Below are 20,273 nucleotides of genomic sequence, written 5' to 3'. Positions count from 1 at the left end.
TCAAATGGACACAGCAATTCTGATTGACCTGTAGGTGTGGATGTGAAATCTAGTTAGACCCTGAGCAGCTCATCATTTGAAGCAGGAAGCTGAGGGAGCTAAGATGCATTCCTAACTCACCGTTCTGTCATTATGCAGCCTGAAACAGCCTGAATATTATATTCACTACAAAACGTTATTTGGTTTGCAGGATAGTAATTCTGGTGTGTGTGGGGGGGGGGGCACCATGCGATTATGTTATAGCAAAAATAAACAGGAGTCTAGTAGCACCTTTGACTCCAGTCCTTAGAGACCAATAAGATTTTCAGGATGTAAGCTTTCAAGACTTAGAGTTCCCTTCTTTAGCAGCTCTGACTGTCAAAGGTTTGTACCCTGAAAATCTCATTGGTCTTTTAAGGTACTACTGCACTCCTGTTCAGTTTTGATTTACAGATTTCACAGTTATTTGTGTAGTTTTGTCTCAGTTTCCTATGGATGCAACACCAAGTGGTGTCTCTAAACAGCTACTGCCCACAGACAGTTCTAGGGGTTTCTTGTCCTTCTCTCAATCAGATGCCCAGCCCAGCAATAGATTGAGCCCCCGGAAGGAAAAGTATATTCTTGCTGAAATGCAACGTTGTGGATTTTAAAACTGCAAAAATTTTGTTTTCAGCAAGCCAATTCACTAAAAACATTTCACAGGGGTCCAGACTACAACAAAATATTGAATCAACAGAATGTTTAAATGACTTTGGCAACAAATAAACATGTTATGTAGTTGTATGAATCATTTGTGTGCAACGTTGTCAACCACAGCCTACTAATCATTTATTTTCATGTAGCAATTGGAATGCTGAACCAAAAACTAATTTAAAATGTTGGCAGTGTGCTAAGAACTTCGTAATAAGTCAGTGTCTAGCTGTGAAATCCTAACCAAGAGTTACACCCTTATAAGTGTATCGAAATCAGAGGGTGTTGGTCTATTTAGGTTTGTGCTGTAAAACATTAAATGGCTTTTATAATAGCAGTGTAATTTTTGTGAAGTATTTTCAGATTTTCTGGAACGTGTTCTGTACAATTGTGGAAGCTGTAGAATCCCCCAAACTCTGTCTTTTCATAAGTAGCCGAGCATGAAGTCAGAATTAACAGTTTTAGAGTAGTGGGGCCACTCTGGAAGCCATCTGACTGTAATCAATACATATAGGCCGAATCCACACTCACTCACCATCCGCTTATCTTGCACAGTCGTGGCAATCGGGTTCATTCTGCTACCATGCTGTGCATCTTCACATTCACCCTTCCATTGTGTCTTTATGGCGCAATCAGTTCTCCACACGCCACTGAGTAAAGCGTCACAGTGGGCAGTTCCATCCTCCACTGTCAGAATTGACGGCGCTCATCACTTCCGTTTTTTTTTTTAAAAAGGGGTCAATTATCCGGTATACCAATATCTTGACTCCGGTGACCATTTCTTTTCCCGCGCAAACCGCTGCTCACTACAGTTGGTTTACCGGTATACCGACATTTATGCACTGTGAAAAAAAAGGGGAGAAAACGTATTTCCACCAATATCATGTGGTTTTGAGGGAAGGCACAATAGTGGCATGGTGATGGCGGGGAACACGCGGAATGGGAAAGTGTGTGAGTATCTGCATGAATAGCACGCTGCTTGCGAAAAAGGCGCGGAAACAAAAAGGAAGTGTGGATTCGGCCTTATATTATCTTTCATCTCCAAAACTGAGCCGCTGCTCCCTCAAAAAACCCACACCAGTTATGTAACCTTCAAGCAGAAATTGGTTGTGTATGGTGCTGGCTGATTGTTCGTTCTTCCACGAGTTACCCAGAAAATCCTCCCACAGTATCAGAGCAGTTTTATTGTGTTTTTTTTTTAATGAACAAGTGGATGAATGAAAAGATGGACATATGAATGTGTTTAAGTAGCTTTTGAAAATTAAGGGGGAAAATGGGTTGCCTGTCTGGAGGAAGGGGCAAGATGAATGATATTCATTATGTTGATATGTGGTTTTTTTCATTTACAAAGTTAGGATAAAGCTAAGTGCTGTAAGTTCATTTTTTGTATTATATCTAACAAAATTTCGCAGTGCAGTCCTGAATGGAATTCACCCTTCTTAGTCCATTGAAATCAATGGACTAACAGTGCAATCCTAAGCAGAGTTACACCAGTCTAAGCCCATTCATTTCAATGAGCTTAGACAGGTGTAACTCTGCTTAGGATTGCTCTGTTAGAATGGTATGATTCTGCTTAGGACTGTACAAAAGATTAAACTTCATTCTCTTCTCTTTTTAAACCAGACTTTTCAAAGAATGTTATTGTATAAACTTTTACATGATTATAAGATAAGAGAAGTGTTTGAAGCTTTTATTTGGTTATAATCTGTAATATTTTAATAGCGTCTTTAAACCACTTTGAGCCAAGAGGAAAGGCAGGGTATAAACATTTTAATAGATAAATCATATCATAATATAATTTTCTATATAATTTTTGTGTAATAAAAGGTAGAAGACAGAAGCTAGAAAAAAATCTTGCTTCTTTTATGTGTGAAAGTTTACTGTAAATATGAGATCGGTTAGAAAATATTGCAGTTGACTTTAGAGAGAAAACTTTTATAAAAGTGGTGGGTGGTAGGTAGCAGACACAAGAGAAAGATTGTGCTCTTATACATTGGCACCCCTGCATTTTTACAAAACATTTAATCCTAAAATCGTGTGTATTGGCTGAAAAATATGCAGCTTGGCACACTTGTACAATTCTCTATGGAAAACTTTTTTGATATGAATACCAGTGAGTAGGCTATGTATCAGTACGCTCTTCCCCCATCCTGATGCTATTTAACTCGGTTTTGTTTTGCAGAGTCGCCAGCATATAGAAGAAAGCCAGACAGGATGGGCTGGTGGAGTATGATTTCTATTGTCTTTAAACCTTGGTTTTGATAATATAGCTCCAGTCCTAATTGATCAATGCAAAAGACTTGCTTTTCATGGTTGTTGTCAATCCATGCATTATACAGATTCCATTCAAAAGTTGTTTTTGTTTACTCATAACAGGCACAGATGGTCTTAAGATAATATTTAAATAAATTAAAATGAAGCATAATTTGATGTAAAAAAAACAAGTAGAAAGAATGAGAATGTATTCCACATATCAGAGTTACAATACACTCCCACTTTATACATATTGCCCCTATTAGAGCGTTCGTGTTCTTACAACAAGTCAACTTTGAGCATGGCAAAACAATTTCCCCATCAGTTGTATTGTCGAAGGCTTTCACGGCCGGAGAACGATGGCTGTTGTGGGTTTTCCGGGCTGTATTGCTGTGGTCTTGGCATTGTAGTTCCTGACGTTTCGCCAGCAGCTGTGGCTGGCATCTTCAGAGGTGTAGCACCAAAAACTGAGAGAACTGACTGAGAGATCTCTGTCTTTTGGTGCTACACCTCTGAAGATGCCAGCCACAGCTGCTGGCGAAACGTCAGGAACTACAATGCCAAGACCACGGCAATACAGCCCGGAAAACCCACAACAGCCATCTCCCCATCAGTTGTTGACAACATGGCTCATTAATTTTGATATTGAGTCTTAATGGTAATAATGAAAAAATGCATAGCAAGTAATGATGAAAATAATGCATTTTAACCCTCTCTTTAAGTTGAAATTTTTAAAAAAGAAAAAAAAATACAATCATGAGCTAAATAGGTGATCTGGTGAGTGCAAGATAGGTTGTAATGAATTTAAAAAGTGAACTACTTTATCCAAGAAGCAATAAAACTTTGAGTAGCAGGTAAAGAATTGCAATGCCTCTGGACTTTTAGGATGATGAAGAATGTAATGTATTGCATGTGAAGTATTTAATTTGGATTTTATTTCTGCTTGCTAACATGTGGGGTTTTGATCATTGTTGCTGTGAGTTTAAGTGCAGGTCTGTAAGGAAAGAAGTTGGGTTGGATGGGTAAATGAAATGCCCTTTGATGATTGGCTGCACCCTAGGGGCTGGGAGTGAACTGCGGTTTTTGGTTAGTGGGCTGAGAAGAAAGTATTCATTGTGGTTCAGTCAGGCAATCTGTATGGAGCCTGAGAGAGTCTTTGTGAAGTTGTGAGAAATTCTGTCAGGCAAACTGTGTGGAAAGGCCTGAGTGAATCTGTATGGATGTGAGAAGAGTTTAGCCTGTTAGTGAAGATCTGTGTGGAAAATTAGTCAGTGTAACTGAGTCTGTGAAAGTACCTTTAAGAAGATATATTTAAAATTGCTTAGTCTAAGACCAATTCTGAAACAATACGCTTATTAAAACTCTGCAAGCATCTCTATTGTGTACTTATAAATAAATTCTACTTTTGTTTAAGAAAAAAATCCCTTTTTTCCTCACGGCCAACCCCACGTGCTGACGGTTCTGTCAAACTACTATCTATAACAAAGTCTTCCTGTAGCCAATCAATCAGAAGAGATCTAAGGCAAAAGCCTTCAGAGGCAGTGAAAACTTTTAGGGGAGGCAGCGATATATAGGTCACACAAAAAAAAGGGAAGGTGTTCTCAAAGTGTAAGCCTGGGTAAAGTACACCTGAAGCTCTGTGAGTGTGGAAATGTAAGGAGTGTTGATGGGGACCAGGGCCCTCCTAAGGTCAAAGTTTAAGGTAATTGTTACAACCTTTACTTTCCTTGGGGTAGATGTTTCTTTTAATCTTCCCTTACACCCTCTGGGTAGTTTGCTGCCACCAGGAATATATTATTCCAAGATATTTTACTTGAATTTTCCCTTTTGGTAACGTTCCTAAGCGTCAGGCTCCTTCGTGGTTCTATGTGGCCCTGAGGATAGGAACGGGATATAGCAATGACAGCTACACTGGGATATAACAAAACAAAAATAAACTTTTATTTAGTCAAGAAGCGTATCGGTTTCATAAACGTAGTTCTCGGTTCTTAAAGTTACTTCATTTACTCTCATTCACACAGATCTCTTCTAAGGCTTCACACACAGTTAGCCTCTTTCACTAGACTCAATAGTTCTCTCACAAATACTTCAATATACTCAGGCAGCACACAGCTAGCCTCTCTTTCTCTGACTCTCATTCACAGAAATATTAAACCTGCTCAGGCAGCACACAGCTGGCCTCACTTTCCCTGACTGAGTGTCCTTTCACAAACATGCTCAGTTCAGGTTCCACACAGGTTATATTTCTCTCATAAATCCTCCAATGTACTCAGGCAGCACACAGCTAGCCTGCTTTCCTCTGACTGAAACTCTTTCTCTCTGCACTATCAGTCTAAACTGCATTCACTCCACCCACACTCTCAGTCATCAATCAATCATATCACTCACTCTTCCCACTCTCACCCCCACTCTTCACCTAGCTCAAACCAAGCATTTAAAGACACATGCACCCATTTACTTGGAATCATTACAGTAATGTAAGGAGGAACTGAACTAAAGGTCCATAGGCAAAGGATTAAAGACAAAATAAAATAAAAATAAAAAACAGCAAGTCATCACAAAGAAGAAACTACTTTTTTGTTTCAAGGCAGTTTTAAGATTCTGACTGACTGTGATAGAGCTGATTGTGATTCGCATATTGGTGACAACTTAGCCCGAATCTCTGGATGACCTCTTCCAGAAGCTTTATATAGGTGTTGAAAAGGATGGGGAAGAAGACAGAACCTTGTGGAACCCCATAGGCAAGAAGCCAAGGCACAGAGCAGCCATCGCCCAGCATTACACTCTGAAGTCACCACAAAATGATACATCCCAGCCCCAACCCCAAAAGGCATTTCAGAAGGATACCATGATCAATTGTATTTCAGCTCTAGATACATTTGAACATGAATAACAACTAGAGATGGGCACAAACCATGAAAATGCCATGAACCACGGTTCATGGTTCATCGCGTTTCACGAACCACAAACTTGCTCCAGTTCACAAACCAGTTTGGTTCATGGTTTGTCACTTCCAGAGTCTGTAGAATGCCCCCCTTGACAGTCAGAGATACCACACTCACAGGGAGTCTTCAGCAGGGTCTCCTCCAGCCACTGTCCAAGTTTGGCAAAGTTTGGATTTCAGATGTCCAAGTTGTACACCCCCAAAGCACCTGCCTCCAGGAAAGTTCCATTGCCAATTGACTTGCATTGGCTCCATTGAAATACATTGCAGCACTAAGAAGTTGCAATGAAAACGTGGGATGGAGTTACAGAATCTTCCTCTGAGAACAGTCCCTGGGAGCAGCTAAGCTGCTCTGGAGCTGGAATGATGGCACCAGAGTGGAATGACTTGCATTGGCTCCATTGAAACATATCGCAGCACCAAAAAGTCAATTGGCAATGGAACTTTCCTGGGGGCAGCTACTTTAGGGGTGTACAGCTCAGACATCCTGAATCCAATCTTTGCCAAACTTGAAGGGTGGCCTGAGGAGAGCCTGTTGAAGACTCCCTGTGAGTTTGGCATCTCTGACTGTCAAGGGCACTGTTCTACGGCCCCCAGAAATGACGAACCACAAACCAAATGAACTACTCTAAAGTTCATCACACTTCGTCAGAAATGCACTCCCACGAACCGCCGGTTTGCAAACCACAAACCAGCGTGGTTCGTCACGAACTTTGATTCGTATTTCAGTTCGTGCCCACCTCTAATAACAACTGCAGAATTTCAGCAAAATCCATGACAATGATGCCGACCTCGTGTGCCAAATTTTATCTATTTGACATGGCATAAGTGGAATAAATGTATAGCTGGGGGGTCTCAGTCTAGTTGCTTGTTTATTAGATATAAAAGAGGGTCTTAGTTTGGTTGTTTGTTTATTAGATACCTATTGCATTGCTCAAAAGGTATTCATTTGTTTCAATTTTTTATGTTTCTCAGTTCTTTGTTTCAGCTCCATATTTCACTTCAGATGCCATTTCATATTACAAAATTTTTAGTGACAAGAATGGTTATAAACATATCCACTACGTCAAAGACTCTGTGGTATGTCAAGCAATGAATTAATATTTCATATCTCTCTATTGCATTTGCAACACATGTGCCTAAAATAAAAACATCTGATTTATCACCTTTAAATGTATTGATTTGATAGGAAAAAGCAGTCCCAATCACTAGTGGAAAATGGGAAGCCATATACATTTACAAAGTAACCCAGGATGCAATGTAAGTATTTGAAAAAAAGTAGTGTTAATTGTATCATTCGTCAATGAAAATTGCATTCAGTGCAACAATGTTGGGGTTTTTTGTTATAGCAGAACCCCATTTTCAAGTCAGTAAAGAGGGTCTTTCTAGATGACACGATAACATGGATTTCCTTTAACAATAATAATCTTGATATTTAATAATAATCTGGATGTTCAATAACAATTTAGCAGTGCAAACACACTATTTATACAGTGCCTTACATTTCCCTTACATATTTTAGTATACCCTATGGGATGTTGAAGATCCCTGATTGGCTCACCAGATGTGTAATTTACAGAACCGTCTTAACTGCAGGTTCACCCTTCTAAGTCCATTGATTTCAGTAGATTTAGAAGGGTGTAACTCTGTTTAGGATTGCACTGCCAAACACAAAAAGCAGCCATGAAAGAGGAGTATGAATCAAGGCCTCAGCACTGAGAATGGAAGAGGAGGTTAGTTCTGTTCCCCATTTCCTCTACTGAATAGACCTCTTCTTTGCTGGCTGCTTTTAGCTCCATTGGAGGGCGGGGAGACATACTTGCTACCTTTTCCTAAAAGTAAAGGTAAAGGTAGTCAGTCCCCTGTGCAAGCACCGAGTCATTACTGACCCATGGGGGGATGTCGCATCATGACTTTTTCTTGGGAGACTTTTTACGGGATGGTTTGCCATTGCCTTCCCCTCTACCCTTTACCCCCAGGAAACTGGGTACTCATTTTACCGACCTCGGAAGGATTTTCCTACTGCTGCTAAAAGCAATTAAGAAGAAATACAGTTTGGTGCTAAGTTCCTCAGTCCAGTCTACCCATATGCTCCTATAGCTGCTGACCCAGAGGACATGGGGCCTAATTTTAAAAGCACCAATCCAGTGGTTTAGTGAGGGAGGAAGGGGGGATTTCCCTGTCCCATGTTCTTCCTCTCATACACTGATGATCACTGTCAGCAATTTTGTATCTTGATTCCAAAACTAAACTGGATCAGGTCGGAGAATGGTATGCTTAGCAACTGTTGTGCACTCAGTTCTGCCTCCCACTATGCGCACACAAAAGCCTCTTGCTAGTTTAATAAGGGTATTTGGCTTTTTCAGTTCCTTCATTTAGTCTTTTGAATAAAGAATAAAGAAACTTGGTGCTGTAATTCTACTACATCATATTAGAGCCCTTGGATACCCTCAATGCTGAAGTTGTTATGATCGCTCCGGTGAAGCACCGTATTTTCTTGCCAGATTCAGAAATAAACATTAGTCTTGATCAAGCCCTTCGCAACATAGGAGACACGAGGGATGCACATGGGTCATTTCGTAGAAAAAGAGCTGGAGGAACTCATTAGCATAGCACATTAGCGTATGCCACACCCCTTGACATCACCAGAAATGTGTCATTAGCATAACTAATTTGCATACCCCTCCCCCGAGATCACCTATCTTGGCTGTTTGGGGCCCAATCCTGGCCATTCAGGACCGAAATTGGTCCCAAAATGGCAAAAAGGGGCTGAAAATGGCCGAAAAGGGGCCCAAAATTGTCAGGATCAGGCTGCTGCTGAGCAGGAGAGTGATCTACCACCCGTCAGAGGCCCGATCCCGGCTGTTTTGGACCCAATCCAGGCCGAAACAGGCCCCAAATGGCCAAGAGTCAGGTGGGCAGGGCCACCTGACATGTGACCTCTTTGGGGAACTGCCGGAACTGTGTTCCGGCGCGTTCCCCCTTGAAATGAGCCCTGGATGCACATATAGGTATCAGCTAATCAAAGCAATATGCTGTTTTCTTTAATAATAGAATTAATAATAACCTGATTTTTTAAAAAAACATTTCTTAATATTCGTATTTCTTTGCTATCTGGCTCGTAGTTTCTGGAGGCAAGGACAGAGAATGTAACTGACAAGGATATTTTCCCTCCTTTCCTTCTGTCTTCTCTTTACTATGCAGGGTGGTCTAGGACTGCTGCTGCTGTTGCTGGCCCAGTTAAACCAGGCCTGGCTTAGCTTTCCTTTCCTCCTGCCTCCTCTAGCATCTCAGATAGTCTTTCTGATCTGTCAAAGGGGCCACACCTCCCAAGTTGCCGGTTGGGCACTCCTATGACATTTTCCAGGATGCATGGAAGAACAATGGCTTAGATGCATCTGGAGAATTCCAGGATAGGGGGGAGAGACATTTCACCCACTCCAGCACCAACACAGCAGCTGAGAGGAGAGGCGGATAACAATGAATAAATAAATAATGAAAATAACAAAATTAAGATTTTTTTTTAATGCATAGAATTTTTTAAAAATTGTGTACGCCCCTAATTGGGTGGAGGTAGGCTCCAAGAGCCCACTAGTGTCCATACATATCTGTTGTGCCTGCTGCACATTCAAGGGCCTTCTCCAGATGACTCACAAAATGCTGAACATCTTCTGTTTTCTTTGTGTTGTCAAACCATAGTTTATACGATACAATAAATTGTCTTCCAGATTCTACTCAAGCAATGAATTTGAAGGATATCCAGGGAGAAGGAATATTTATAGGTAAGTTGCCATCAAACTTTTAGTGATATTGTTTGGGTTTTTTTCCCCCTGAGATGATACCTGATACTATGAGGCATCAGTAGACCATTTCCCTTATTATGGAAAAGTTAACTTTTAACCTTGTTTACTTTTGAAGCTACCTCATGGCCTTGCTTCTTCTTACCTCTTCAGTCACGTACAGTGCTGCCTCTGTGACCTTTGCCCCCTCCCGCTGCACTCCCTTAGCTGTCCAAAGGTCTCCTGCTCACTCATACAACTCTGCTTTTGTGCACTGCAGCCCTTCAACCCTTCCTTCCAAAACACCTGTGTGATGTCACCTCTCTCACATCCTTCAAATCCCAACAGAAAACAAAGCCTTTGTCCCAGTTTGTCTTCCCCACTTAACCCAAGCCTAAGCAAGTGCAGAAGAAATGACAGCATAGGCTTCCTCTGTTTAGCTCTACATCCTTCCTTTCCCTTTGTTGTCTCCCTTGTGTTAGTTTTTAAATTTTAAGCGTCTTAGGACTGGGACTTGGGCCTTTGTACTTATTGCAAATTAATGGTGCTACATTTGTTAATTAATTAATTATATAGGAACCTTATAGGAGTGTATACATGCTGACGCACCCTATTACTCTGGACTAATTCCTTCTAAGTAATTACCACCCCCTTTTCCATATATAAATTGATAACTGCCATTTGAAACTTCATCATACCCAATCTTTAATAAAAGATGAAAGGGGGGGCAGTTAGTCAAGTTTTCTTCATCCACTGATAAAAACACAGAATAATAATGACACAGACCAGTCCAGAGCTGAGCAGATGCTGCGAGAAGCATACCAAGCCCCTTGCTATCACATTTATATGTCTATATGAAGCTGTCTTATACTGAAATGAACTGTTGGTCCATCTAGCTCAGGGGTCTCCAAACTTTTCAAGCCTGTGGGCACCTTTGGAATTCTGACACAGGGTGGTGGGTGCAACGACAAAATGGCTGCCACGGGAGGTGGAGCCATTTTGTTATGCATAATTCTTAATTCTTCAATATTTCAGGCAGAAGCTCTGTCTAACAGGATGCTTTATAAGGTGAAAACACCCAGTAACACAGTGAAAATCTTTGTGCTGTTGTGCTGGCAGGCCTGGCATGGGTGAAAAAATGCCTAACATGCTACCATGAAAACTTGTTTATCCAATGATAACACAGAATCCAACCATACCTCAAGGCTCTTTACAGAGTCTACAGCCATCAGCTGGACACCATCAAGTGGACACCTCCAGCTAGCATCCCAGTCTTTCCTAGCCACACGATCTCCATCTTAGATGGATTCAACTTTAGCCAACTCCCCTTTAACCAATCAACTACCACATCTAGGCACTGAGATGGTGTCGAGAGCCCTGCTGCCGGCTGCTTATCCAGCAAAAGGAAGAGCTGAGTGTTGTCAGCATATTGATGGCACCCAAATCCAAACTTTTGACAATCTTGGCAGAAGAGTGCATCAGAAAGAGGATCAAACCTTGCAGGATCCTAAAATACAGGTCCTGCAGGGAAGACCTCTCCTCTCCGACATCAACCTTCTGTGAGTATTTCTAGAAGAACAAAGAAAACCATCTAAGAGCGGTGCCCCTCATCTAGGGGAAAAGGCTTTCAATTAGGACCGAATGGTCAACTGTATCAAAAGCTGCTGATAGATCCAAGAGAATTAACAAGATGTAAGTGGAGATTGTCAGTCAAGGTGAACAGACCCCGTCTTGGCTCCAAAACAATGTCTGAAGCCCAGTTGAAAAGGGTCAAGGGCAGATGTTTCATCCAGAAAAACCTGAAGCTGCTCAGCCACTGCTCATTCAATTACCTTCCCCAGAAAGGGAAGATTAGACACAGTAGTAATTAGCCAGCTTCTTTTTATCCAAGGATTTTTTTAAAAAAACAAAGGTTTAACCATAGTTTTCTTACAGGAGCTAGGGAAACAGCCCTGTGTGAGAGAGATATTAATAATCTGTCACAGTGGGCCTCTTACTACTTTGTGGCATGACTTTACCAGCCACAAACAGCAGGGATCCAAGGAGCAAGTAGTCAGCTTCATAGCTATTAGGATCCTGTCAACATCCACAAGGGTGAGCAGGCTAAAGGAATCCAGAGAAGAAGAACCAGATGATGCAAACGGAGCCCCCATCCTGTTACTTTTATCAAATTTGTCAGCCAACTGTGGGTAGAGCTTAGAGACTTTATCAGCAAAAAAGGTTACAAACAAATCACAACTGAAGGCCAAATCAGTATCAAATTTAGGACTCACCAAAGGACTGGTAAACTGGTAAACTAATCTAAATAACTGAGTAGGTTGCGAACTAGTGGATGCCATAGAGGTGGTGAAATAATCTCTTTTGTCTTCAACTAGACTCTATAGTGTGTTCTCACCACTTCATCTTAGCTTTGTCACCAGTTCGCTCTAGCCGTTGGCGCAACCTCTTAAGATCTCTTAGACTCTTGTTAAAAAGAGCCATGTAGACACACGAGGGTGCAGAGGGCATAAAGGAGCAATCCAATTGATAGCTTCCTGAAGACCTCTATTCCAGATCTCAGTGAGTTCATCAAGGGAACTGTTGGCGAGTCCAGATAAATCCCACAGAGCGTTTTGGAAACAGTTGGGGTCCATCAGTCTCCATTGGCAAACATAAATACATTCATCATCACTCTAAGGGGTTAGTGCTTTCCAAAGTGGAATATCAGTTCATGCAGGGCAATGATGTGGCTAAAGACTCTTGGCTGTTGCTCTGTATGAGGTGACTTTAGAGCATATTCTAAAAAATTCTATAATACAGAGGGGTGGCAGACATCTTAGGTTTCCTTTTCAAAGAAGTCAGTGTGGAAAGAACTACCTAGATAGAAAGTTTTTGAGTGTTTTTCATCCTTTCCCTCTGTATTGTTGCTTTTTCATTTTAGCTTTTGTTGTTTTTATTGTTGCTGTGGAATTGCTGGCTTCAGTATATCTTGCTGCATGCAATTTTATTTTTTCCTGTTTGTGCTTGTTCAGTGCATGACATTTTGTTGTGATTGTCATTTTTCTTAATATGCTGTTAGTCATTTTTTGTTTGTTAGACTAGATACAAATAAAGTAAATGATAATGATGGTGTCAGGTCCTGTCATGGGTGTCGCCCTGTGAGACGGTGGCCTGCCTTACAGGACCTTCAGGGAATATGTGGGATCCCACTCGGTGGAAGGAGGGGGGTATACCTCACCCTCACACACTCTCAGTCCACCCACACATCCCTTCAACCTGACAGAGTCCTGGCTGCCTTTCACAACAGCTGTCTCCATCCAGTTGTTGGTCTGACTCCTTCTCATCCTCTCCATCTTCTTTCCTCCACCTCTTTTCCGCTGCGCTCTCCCTCTCCCTCTCCCTCTCCTCCACAACCCACCATGCCCTGTGAGTGAACTTGTCTTTTATCCCTTCACCATTCCCTTCTCCACCTGCCAGCCACACTCCCTCCTGCACTCTAGGCATGCCCCTGGCTGACTCAGGCAGTCACATCTGGGTTTGCACTGTTGGCTGCTTTGGGCAGGCACACCTGTGCCTCCTTGGTTGGCTGCCAAGCGTTCCCTGCTGAGCTGGCTGCTTGGGCCAGGCACACCTGTGCTTCCTTGGCTGGCTGCCAAGCTTTTCCTGCAGAGTGCCTCAGGCAGCTCCACCTGGGGTTGTTTTGCTCCCAGCTTCACCTGGGCTACTGCCTTCTGGCTGGCCTGCAGGCTGGGGCATGGCTCTGTGCTGCTTTGGTTGCCTCTCCACTCTGGCTGGTAAAGCTGCTGTCTGACTGCCCTTCCTTCCTGCGCCTCCTCCATCAGGTCTACTCCCCTCCTGAGGGTCCTTACTCTCCCTACCTGGCCCCCTGACCTCCCACCGGTGGGTGGGACTAGCTGGCTTCTACCTGCCTTGCCTCTCTGGGGCTTGGGTGTTTCTTCCCTGTTCTCTGTTGCTGGGCGTGGCAGGGTTTTGGTGTCTGTCTGGGAAGCTGCATGGTGGTCGTCTGGCTGTCTCCCCTCCCCTTCTCCTGTTAAGTCCAGGGGCAGAGCTTCAGACCCCGGACAGATGGTTTTGTTAGAGTTGTATTGAAGTTCCTGTGAATGCAGGAAAGTCTAAATTGGGACCAAAATAATTACTTTTTTTCTTTTTAATTCTTTTATAGAATTAATCTCCAAACAATGACAAAGCAATGTATTACTTGTAATTTAAGAAAAGAAAGATGCCAATATTATGCTGCAAGATTTAGTTACAATGCCAACTATTATGCTTTACTGTGTTATGGTAAGTCAAATATATGGCCAAATAGAATCACAATTGCTGTTGCAGATATATATTATGGTTTTTTGTGTCCAGCCAACCAAGAGTAGTATGAAGTTTGTGGAGTAGGGATTTCCTTCCTGTTGTATTCTATGGCAGCCCATTCAGTTATCTGAAATGCTAGTCCTGGAGGTCAAGGAACTGCTTCAAACAGGAAAGGGGGGTGCAAAGTGGGGTTCCGAGGAAGGAGGAAAGGATCAGTGAAAACTGCATCCTTTTCTTCACAGGCTTTGTTCTGAGTGAACCTGCCAACAGAGGTTAGATCGGTAGCAACCTGAGAAAAGGCCTTCCTGATTGGGTTGTAAAACTTTGGAACTCACTTCCCAGAGAGATTAGTCTATATCCATGTTTTTCACCAATGGGTGAAAAATTTTTTGTTTAGTTTTGCATACCCCCCAGTAAGTGTTATTGGTCCTCCTCCCTAGTTGTTTTAATGTTTTAAATGTTTTAATGTTGGGTCTTGGAGACTCTATTTGGGTGGAAAGGGTTATAAAAATGTTTTAGCTAAATAAAATAATACATGAATTAGTCATTCTTTAAAGGAAGTTATAGCACAATTTTCAATTGAAATCTAAGGCAGTGTTTATAATGAGAGCACTCGTAATCTCAGATGACTCTTTCAAAACATCAGCAACAGGTCTCTCCATGACTATTTGAGTATTCAAAAGAAAATTATTGGATTGTTGTCTGCTGCATTGGGTCAAAAAATCTATTTAATTGACTTGGAAACTGCTGACACAAGAGTCCTCCTGACTCACAGAACCACAAGAGCAACACTATGTGTCTGCTGCTGCTCACAGGGTATATGGTACCCAATGCACAAGTTTATGTATAGAACTCCATGTACAATCCTATATATCAAGGGACTGCTGGATGTGGGCTTCCCCACCCCAATAAGTTTTGTGCAACTGGCCTAACTTCTTTGTAGAATCCTGTTTCTCCCTGTGATGCCTATGGGTATAGGCAGGGCTTTTTTTCTGTGAAAAGAGGTGGTGGAACTCAAGACCGCACAATGACATCACTTTGGGTCAGCTGGAACAAGGGGGGAGTTTTTTAAAGTTTAAATTGCCAGTGGCACGGAGGGCAATCTAAACTCCCCTCTGTCTGGAGATCAGGGGGCGGGGCCACCGGCCATGTGACCATTTTTAAGAGGTGCCTGAACTCTGTTCCACCATGTTCCTGCTGAAAAAAAGCCCTGGGTATAGGAGACAGACCATTTCTAATAACCACAACAGTGGAAACATCTCCACAGTGTTTCTGTTGACTTCATCAAAGGTGGTTTTTAAATTGTGGAAAATGTCGAATTGAATATTGAAAGATTATAATAATCTGATTCATTATTCTGTTAGTTTAAAAGTATTATAATTCTACTCATAAGCAGAAGAGATGAGGAATGAAGTATTAATACAAAATAAGGAAAATGGCCATCAGTCATCTTAAGGAGTAGATCTTAGAGAGTTTTATGTTGATCCTAAATATATAACATTTCATAGAGCGAGCAAAGCAGGAACAACCATGCAGCAGGTTTCTGTGCTATATGAGTTTCAGAAATCAATCAATCAATCAATCAATCAATCAATCAATCAATCAATCAATCAATCAATCAATCAATCAATCAATCAATCAATCAATCAATCAATCAATCGGTTTATTTATGTCATTTATAGTCTGCCTTTCTCACTGAGACACAAGGCGGATTACATAGCATGAGATTAGTACAATCAGTACCAGGAACATTTCCATACAGTATCAAGGACATTTCCATATAGTGTTAAGGACATTTCCACAACAATGTCATAGGATTTTACAAAGATGTAGCATTAGCAAGGATCTAATACAGAGTCAAAGAATTGCTGAAATAGAACATAATTAATTCTAGGACTGACATTAGATAAACATGAAGTACAGGTAGTATAAGAGTACATATTTGAGCAACAGATAATATGCAAGGCAATGTAGCGGTGAAGTCTATGGTCTCTAACTCATTAGTGAAGCATTTGAGACCCCTCCCTATAATGCTTCCCTCTGATCTGAGTAAAAAGCCTTTTAAAATAATTCAGTTTTGCATCGTTTGCAGAAAGCCAGGAGAGTGGGGGCTCTCCTGACCTCCTCAGGCAGATCGTTCCATAGGGTGGGGGCCACTACAGAGAAAGCCCATGTGCGGGCTGCTGTTGATTTTGCCCATGTGCAGGCTGGCACCTGCAAGAGCCCCTGTTCAGATGAACGAAGCTGCCATGGAGGGGCATAGGGAGTGAGGCAATCTCAGGTATGCTGGGCCCAGGGCCAGATCTAGGGTTCCCAGCGCCCTGGACAACCCAAATCCGGCCACCCTTGCACGCGTACGCAGCGTGCTCACACCCTTTTTTTAAAAAAAAAATTTTTTTTATTGGATTAGGTTATAATATCATTCAGTACATTCATTACCCCCTTGTAAGTCTATTTCTAACCCCCTCCCTTTCCTCCCCCCTTTTTAGTTGACTTCCAACAGTTTTCCAACCCTCAGTCTATTTTATTACTTAATTACTTAATATCTCATATACCCTGTTAAACACACACTTAATACTCTTTTCTCTAAGCTTATTAAATCTCTAATAAAAATATCTCTATATCTCTATGGTACAAGTTTCCCTTTAAATACCTCAGGTAAACCATATATTCTACCTAAAATAATGCTAGCATAATCATATATATTAGCAATCAAGATATTAAAAATGTAACATTGCATCTATTTTACTTTCCGATTATCTAAACTCTTTACTTTCCACAATCCTCCTGATTCTAATATTAACTTAAACTCTAATATTCTATTACACACCCATCTTTTACTTTTTCTTGTTCTGAGCTTATTTTAAGTCTATAAGGTAACTGTTATACTCAAATATCTATTATATACTCTTTACTTAAACTATATATTGTACATAATATCTAGCTAGCTTAATCTTATATATCTTATGTATCCATAGTAAAACATCTATTATTTAATACTCTATAATTTTTACTTTTATCATAACCCCAATAGTAGTTTAGATTTCCGTAATTATATTCCCCCTTTCCCGGTAAAGTCACTTCTCTCTTCTTCTTCTATTACATTTCAATAACTCTCGAACTGCCACAGTTCCCCTTTCACGTCCCATTTTTTTTCTAGATATTGTTTCAATTTCTCCCAATCTGCATTAAATTGTCCTGGATCAAGATCTTTAAGTTTTCTTGTCATTTTGTCCATCTCAGCCATGTACAGCAATTTATAAATCCAATCTTCTGTAGTTGGTATTTCTTGTACTTTCCATTTCTGCGCATATAAAAGTCTTGCTGCTGTAATCATGTAAAATAACAATGTTCTACACTGCATTGGAACATCTTCCAGCGTGCTCACACTCCTGATGCTGTGTGATGACGGCACTTTGTGATGTAATCATGCATGGCGGGTGTGCTGCTAGCGGAGCAGTGGCAGTGCTGGTGGCTGGGAGGCTGCCTGCACCACTCGCCTGCCCCGCTGAGGGGTGCGGCCTGCTTGCTGCATGCTCCCTGCCCTGCGGAGCAGGTGAATGATGCGGGTGGCCTCCCAGCCCTCCATGCCACTCGCTTGCCCAGCAGGACAGGGAGCACACAGCAAGCGGGCCGCCCCCTCAGCCGGGCAGGTGAATGGCACAGAGGGATTGGAGGCTGCCTGCGCCATTCATCTGCCCCGCAGGACAGGGAGTACACAGCAAGCTGTCCATCCCCTCAGCCAGGCAGGCGAATGGTATGGCAGCCTCCCAGCCCTCCATGCCATTCGCCTGCCCAGCTGAGGGGGCAGCCAGCTTGCCGTGCACTCCCTGTCCTGCGGGGTAGGTGAATGGCACAGGTGGCTGCTCAGCTTCCCGCGCTGCCTCTGGCATGCTCCCAGAGGCTGGCAGCTGTGCCCTGTGCCCCCTCTTTGGCAGCGCCGGGGGCAGACTACCCCCCTGCCCCCTCTTGATCCAGCCCTGGCTGGGCCAAGGCCATGAAGAGAAACAGATTAGCCAGAGAGTGATTCTTTAAAAAATGGCTACTGAGGCATTCAAACATTCACGACTCCTCAAAATTAAGACTATTATTGAGTACCCTTTGTAAAAGCTGCATTGTAGACATGGCAATCTTTAATTGTTATTTTTAATTCTTAAACTTTGTTAGAGTGTATGGCCAAATAAGCCAAATAAACTGAATAGAAACAGAGTGGATTTTACGTTGAAAAATGTATTTTATGACTTTCCAGTTTGGGTTACCATTAGAGAAGCAAACATAAATTACAAATAGCCATTGTAGAACTATATTTAAAAGTATCACAACTTAAACCGAAAGGACCTCTTTTGGGTACTCCTACCCTTTGGGATTAACCAGGAGAGGTCCTTCTCAGTGGTGGCTCCAACACTCTGAAACTTGTCGGTCCCCTTCTGTTGCCATCTTCCATCTGCGGATAAAGCCTTTTTTGGTTTTTTTGTCCCTCCTTCCTGCCCTATATTTTAATTGTTTTTGTGCTTTTGTACGTGCATTTCAGCTGGGTTTGAATTCTTTTAATGATTTGTTTGGTTTTGGTGGTCTATAAGACATGTTTTATTATGTATTTTTAAATTTGTTCTCCACAGTGGTGGCCCTAATGAGGGCAAAAAGGTGGGGTATACTTTTTTGTAAATAAATGAATACCTCCTTTGATACAGAAGCAAATGTATAGATCAGGCATAAAGTAATACACTGACATTTTTACAGATTAATGGATTGGTAGGAAACATACAAAAGTGGTCAGAAGATCGAGATGTTCCCATTATTGTAGCAAACTGCATTTGCATGGAAACGTGCCAATGAGAAATTCACCTACTCGTTACTTCCCATCTCTGTTGTTAATACAGCTGAGTGATTTGTGCTGGATGTTCAAGCGTGCAAATAATAAGAGTTTTCTGCTAAGCAAAGAAGCAAATGTAACAGAATGACAACACCTTTCAATCATCCTTGCCCAGGATGTTATCATACAGGAAATGCACCTGCCTTGAGAAATGCATTACGACAATTTCTCCGGATCCTGATGCACATGGTTAATTCTGGGATCAGGTTATATAACTGTTAATTTGGGATCATTTCATCTGTGAGAGTGAAATATTCTCTTTAATCGATAAAGGTCACATTTCTGACTTAAGCCACAGAGGGTAGACTATGAAGTATACAGTCTATTAGACTGCATAGCCTTCTGTATTGTACAGAACGATATCCTACCTTAAACTGTGGTTTAGAGTTGAAGTTTGTGAAGAGGAAACAAACTTCAGTTTGCCCAGGCACAGCATCTCCTTTCAGACATCATGACAAACTGGAATTTGATTGAAGGATTTCTGTATCAGGAAGCCTTCAGTTGCATTGTGCATATTATGAGAGGGGGAAAGACAGAAGGGAGAAAACATACATAAGAGCAAGCTGCATTGTTCTTTTCATGAACAAACAGAGATTCACTGTGACATCTGAATTTGACTTTAGTAAGACATGCTTTCTGTCTACTACAAGCTTAAATCTGTTTTATGGCACTTCAATGACCATGTTGCCATTACATCAGTTTAAAGGCCACCTGTCCATTACAAAATCTTTGTGTTTGTTGGTGGACCGCATAAGGTGTTTGCATCAAACATTGAGCGGGAGCTTTGTGCCTCCGCGTCTCACACATGCCCTTTTCTCCTTGCAGCTTTAGCCTTCCTCTCTGCTGTGCCAGTTTTGCTTCTTCAGACCACCCTATGGAGGCTCTGTCAATTTCTCCTCCCCTTCCCCTCTGAGCAGTGTTCTTGCCATGCCACTCTAGAGAGGTGAAAATAGATTGAGCGACGCCAGGCTGTCTGCAGTGACAAACCAAAAATGAACCAAACGAACCAGCCTAAAGTTTGTCGCGGTTTGTCTGAAATGGGCTCTGACAAACTGCCAGTTTTCAAACCACGAACAAGCCTGGTTCATGATGAACTTTGGTTCGTATTTCGGTTCATGCCTATCTCTAGCAGTGAGCCTATACAATAATACGAACTTTGGTTCGAATACAATAATACGAATACAATAATACGAACTTTGGTTCGTATTTCAGTTCATGCCCATCTCTAGGAGTGAGCCTATACACAGTCCATGGTGCAGTGATCCCTGGATAAAATAGAGACATGAATCTAAGCATCTCTGGCCCTATTTAATTTGGGGCCTTTTCCAATTCCTTTTGCCTCACACCATTAATAGGCGCTGGTAATTATTATGATGCCAAAATATTAGGCTAAACTTTACAAGTAGGACAAGCTCAAGGCTTTTGGAAACTAGGGGATGGGTAATAAATTTTC

At 41.8% G+C, this 20,273-nt stretch overlaps 1 protein-coding gene across 1 annotated transcript in view; it reads left to right on the top strand.

Moving 5' to 3' along the window:
• FAP (fibroblast activation protein alpha) overlaps positions 1 to 20,273 on the top strand; it is an 88,350-nt gene that overhangs the window by 38,120 nt on the left and 29,957 nt on the right. Inside the window, exons 12-16 of the mRNA XM_054971380.1 lie at positions 2,852 to 2,896; positions 6,842 to 6,946; positions 7,056 to 7,126; positions 9,595 to 9,648; positions 13,808 to 13,926. Of these exons, the coding sequence (XP_054827355.1) occupies positions 2,852 to 2,896; positions 6,842 to 6,946; positions 7,056 to 7,126; positions 9,595 to 9,648; positions 13,808 to 13,926 (394 nt within the window). The remainder of the gene's footprint in view (positions 1 to 2,851; positions 2,897 to 6,841; positions 6,947 to 7,055; positions 7,127 to 9,594; positions 9,649 to 13,807; positions 13,927 to 20,273) is intronic.

The sequence above is a fragment of the Eublepharis macularius genome, chromosome 2, assembly GCF_028583425.1.
Source record: "Eublepharis macularius isolate TG4126 chromosome 2, MPM_Emac_v1.0, whole genome shotgun sequence".
In the NCBI taxonomy this organism is placed as follows: Eukaryota; Metazoa; Chordata; class Lepidosauria; order Squamata; family Eublepharidae; genus Eublepharis; species Eublepharis macularius.
The sequence above is the reverse complement of the archived record's forward strand: the minus strand, read 5'-3'. Positions and strand labels throughout refer to the sequence as shown.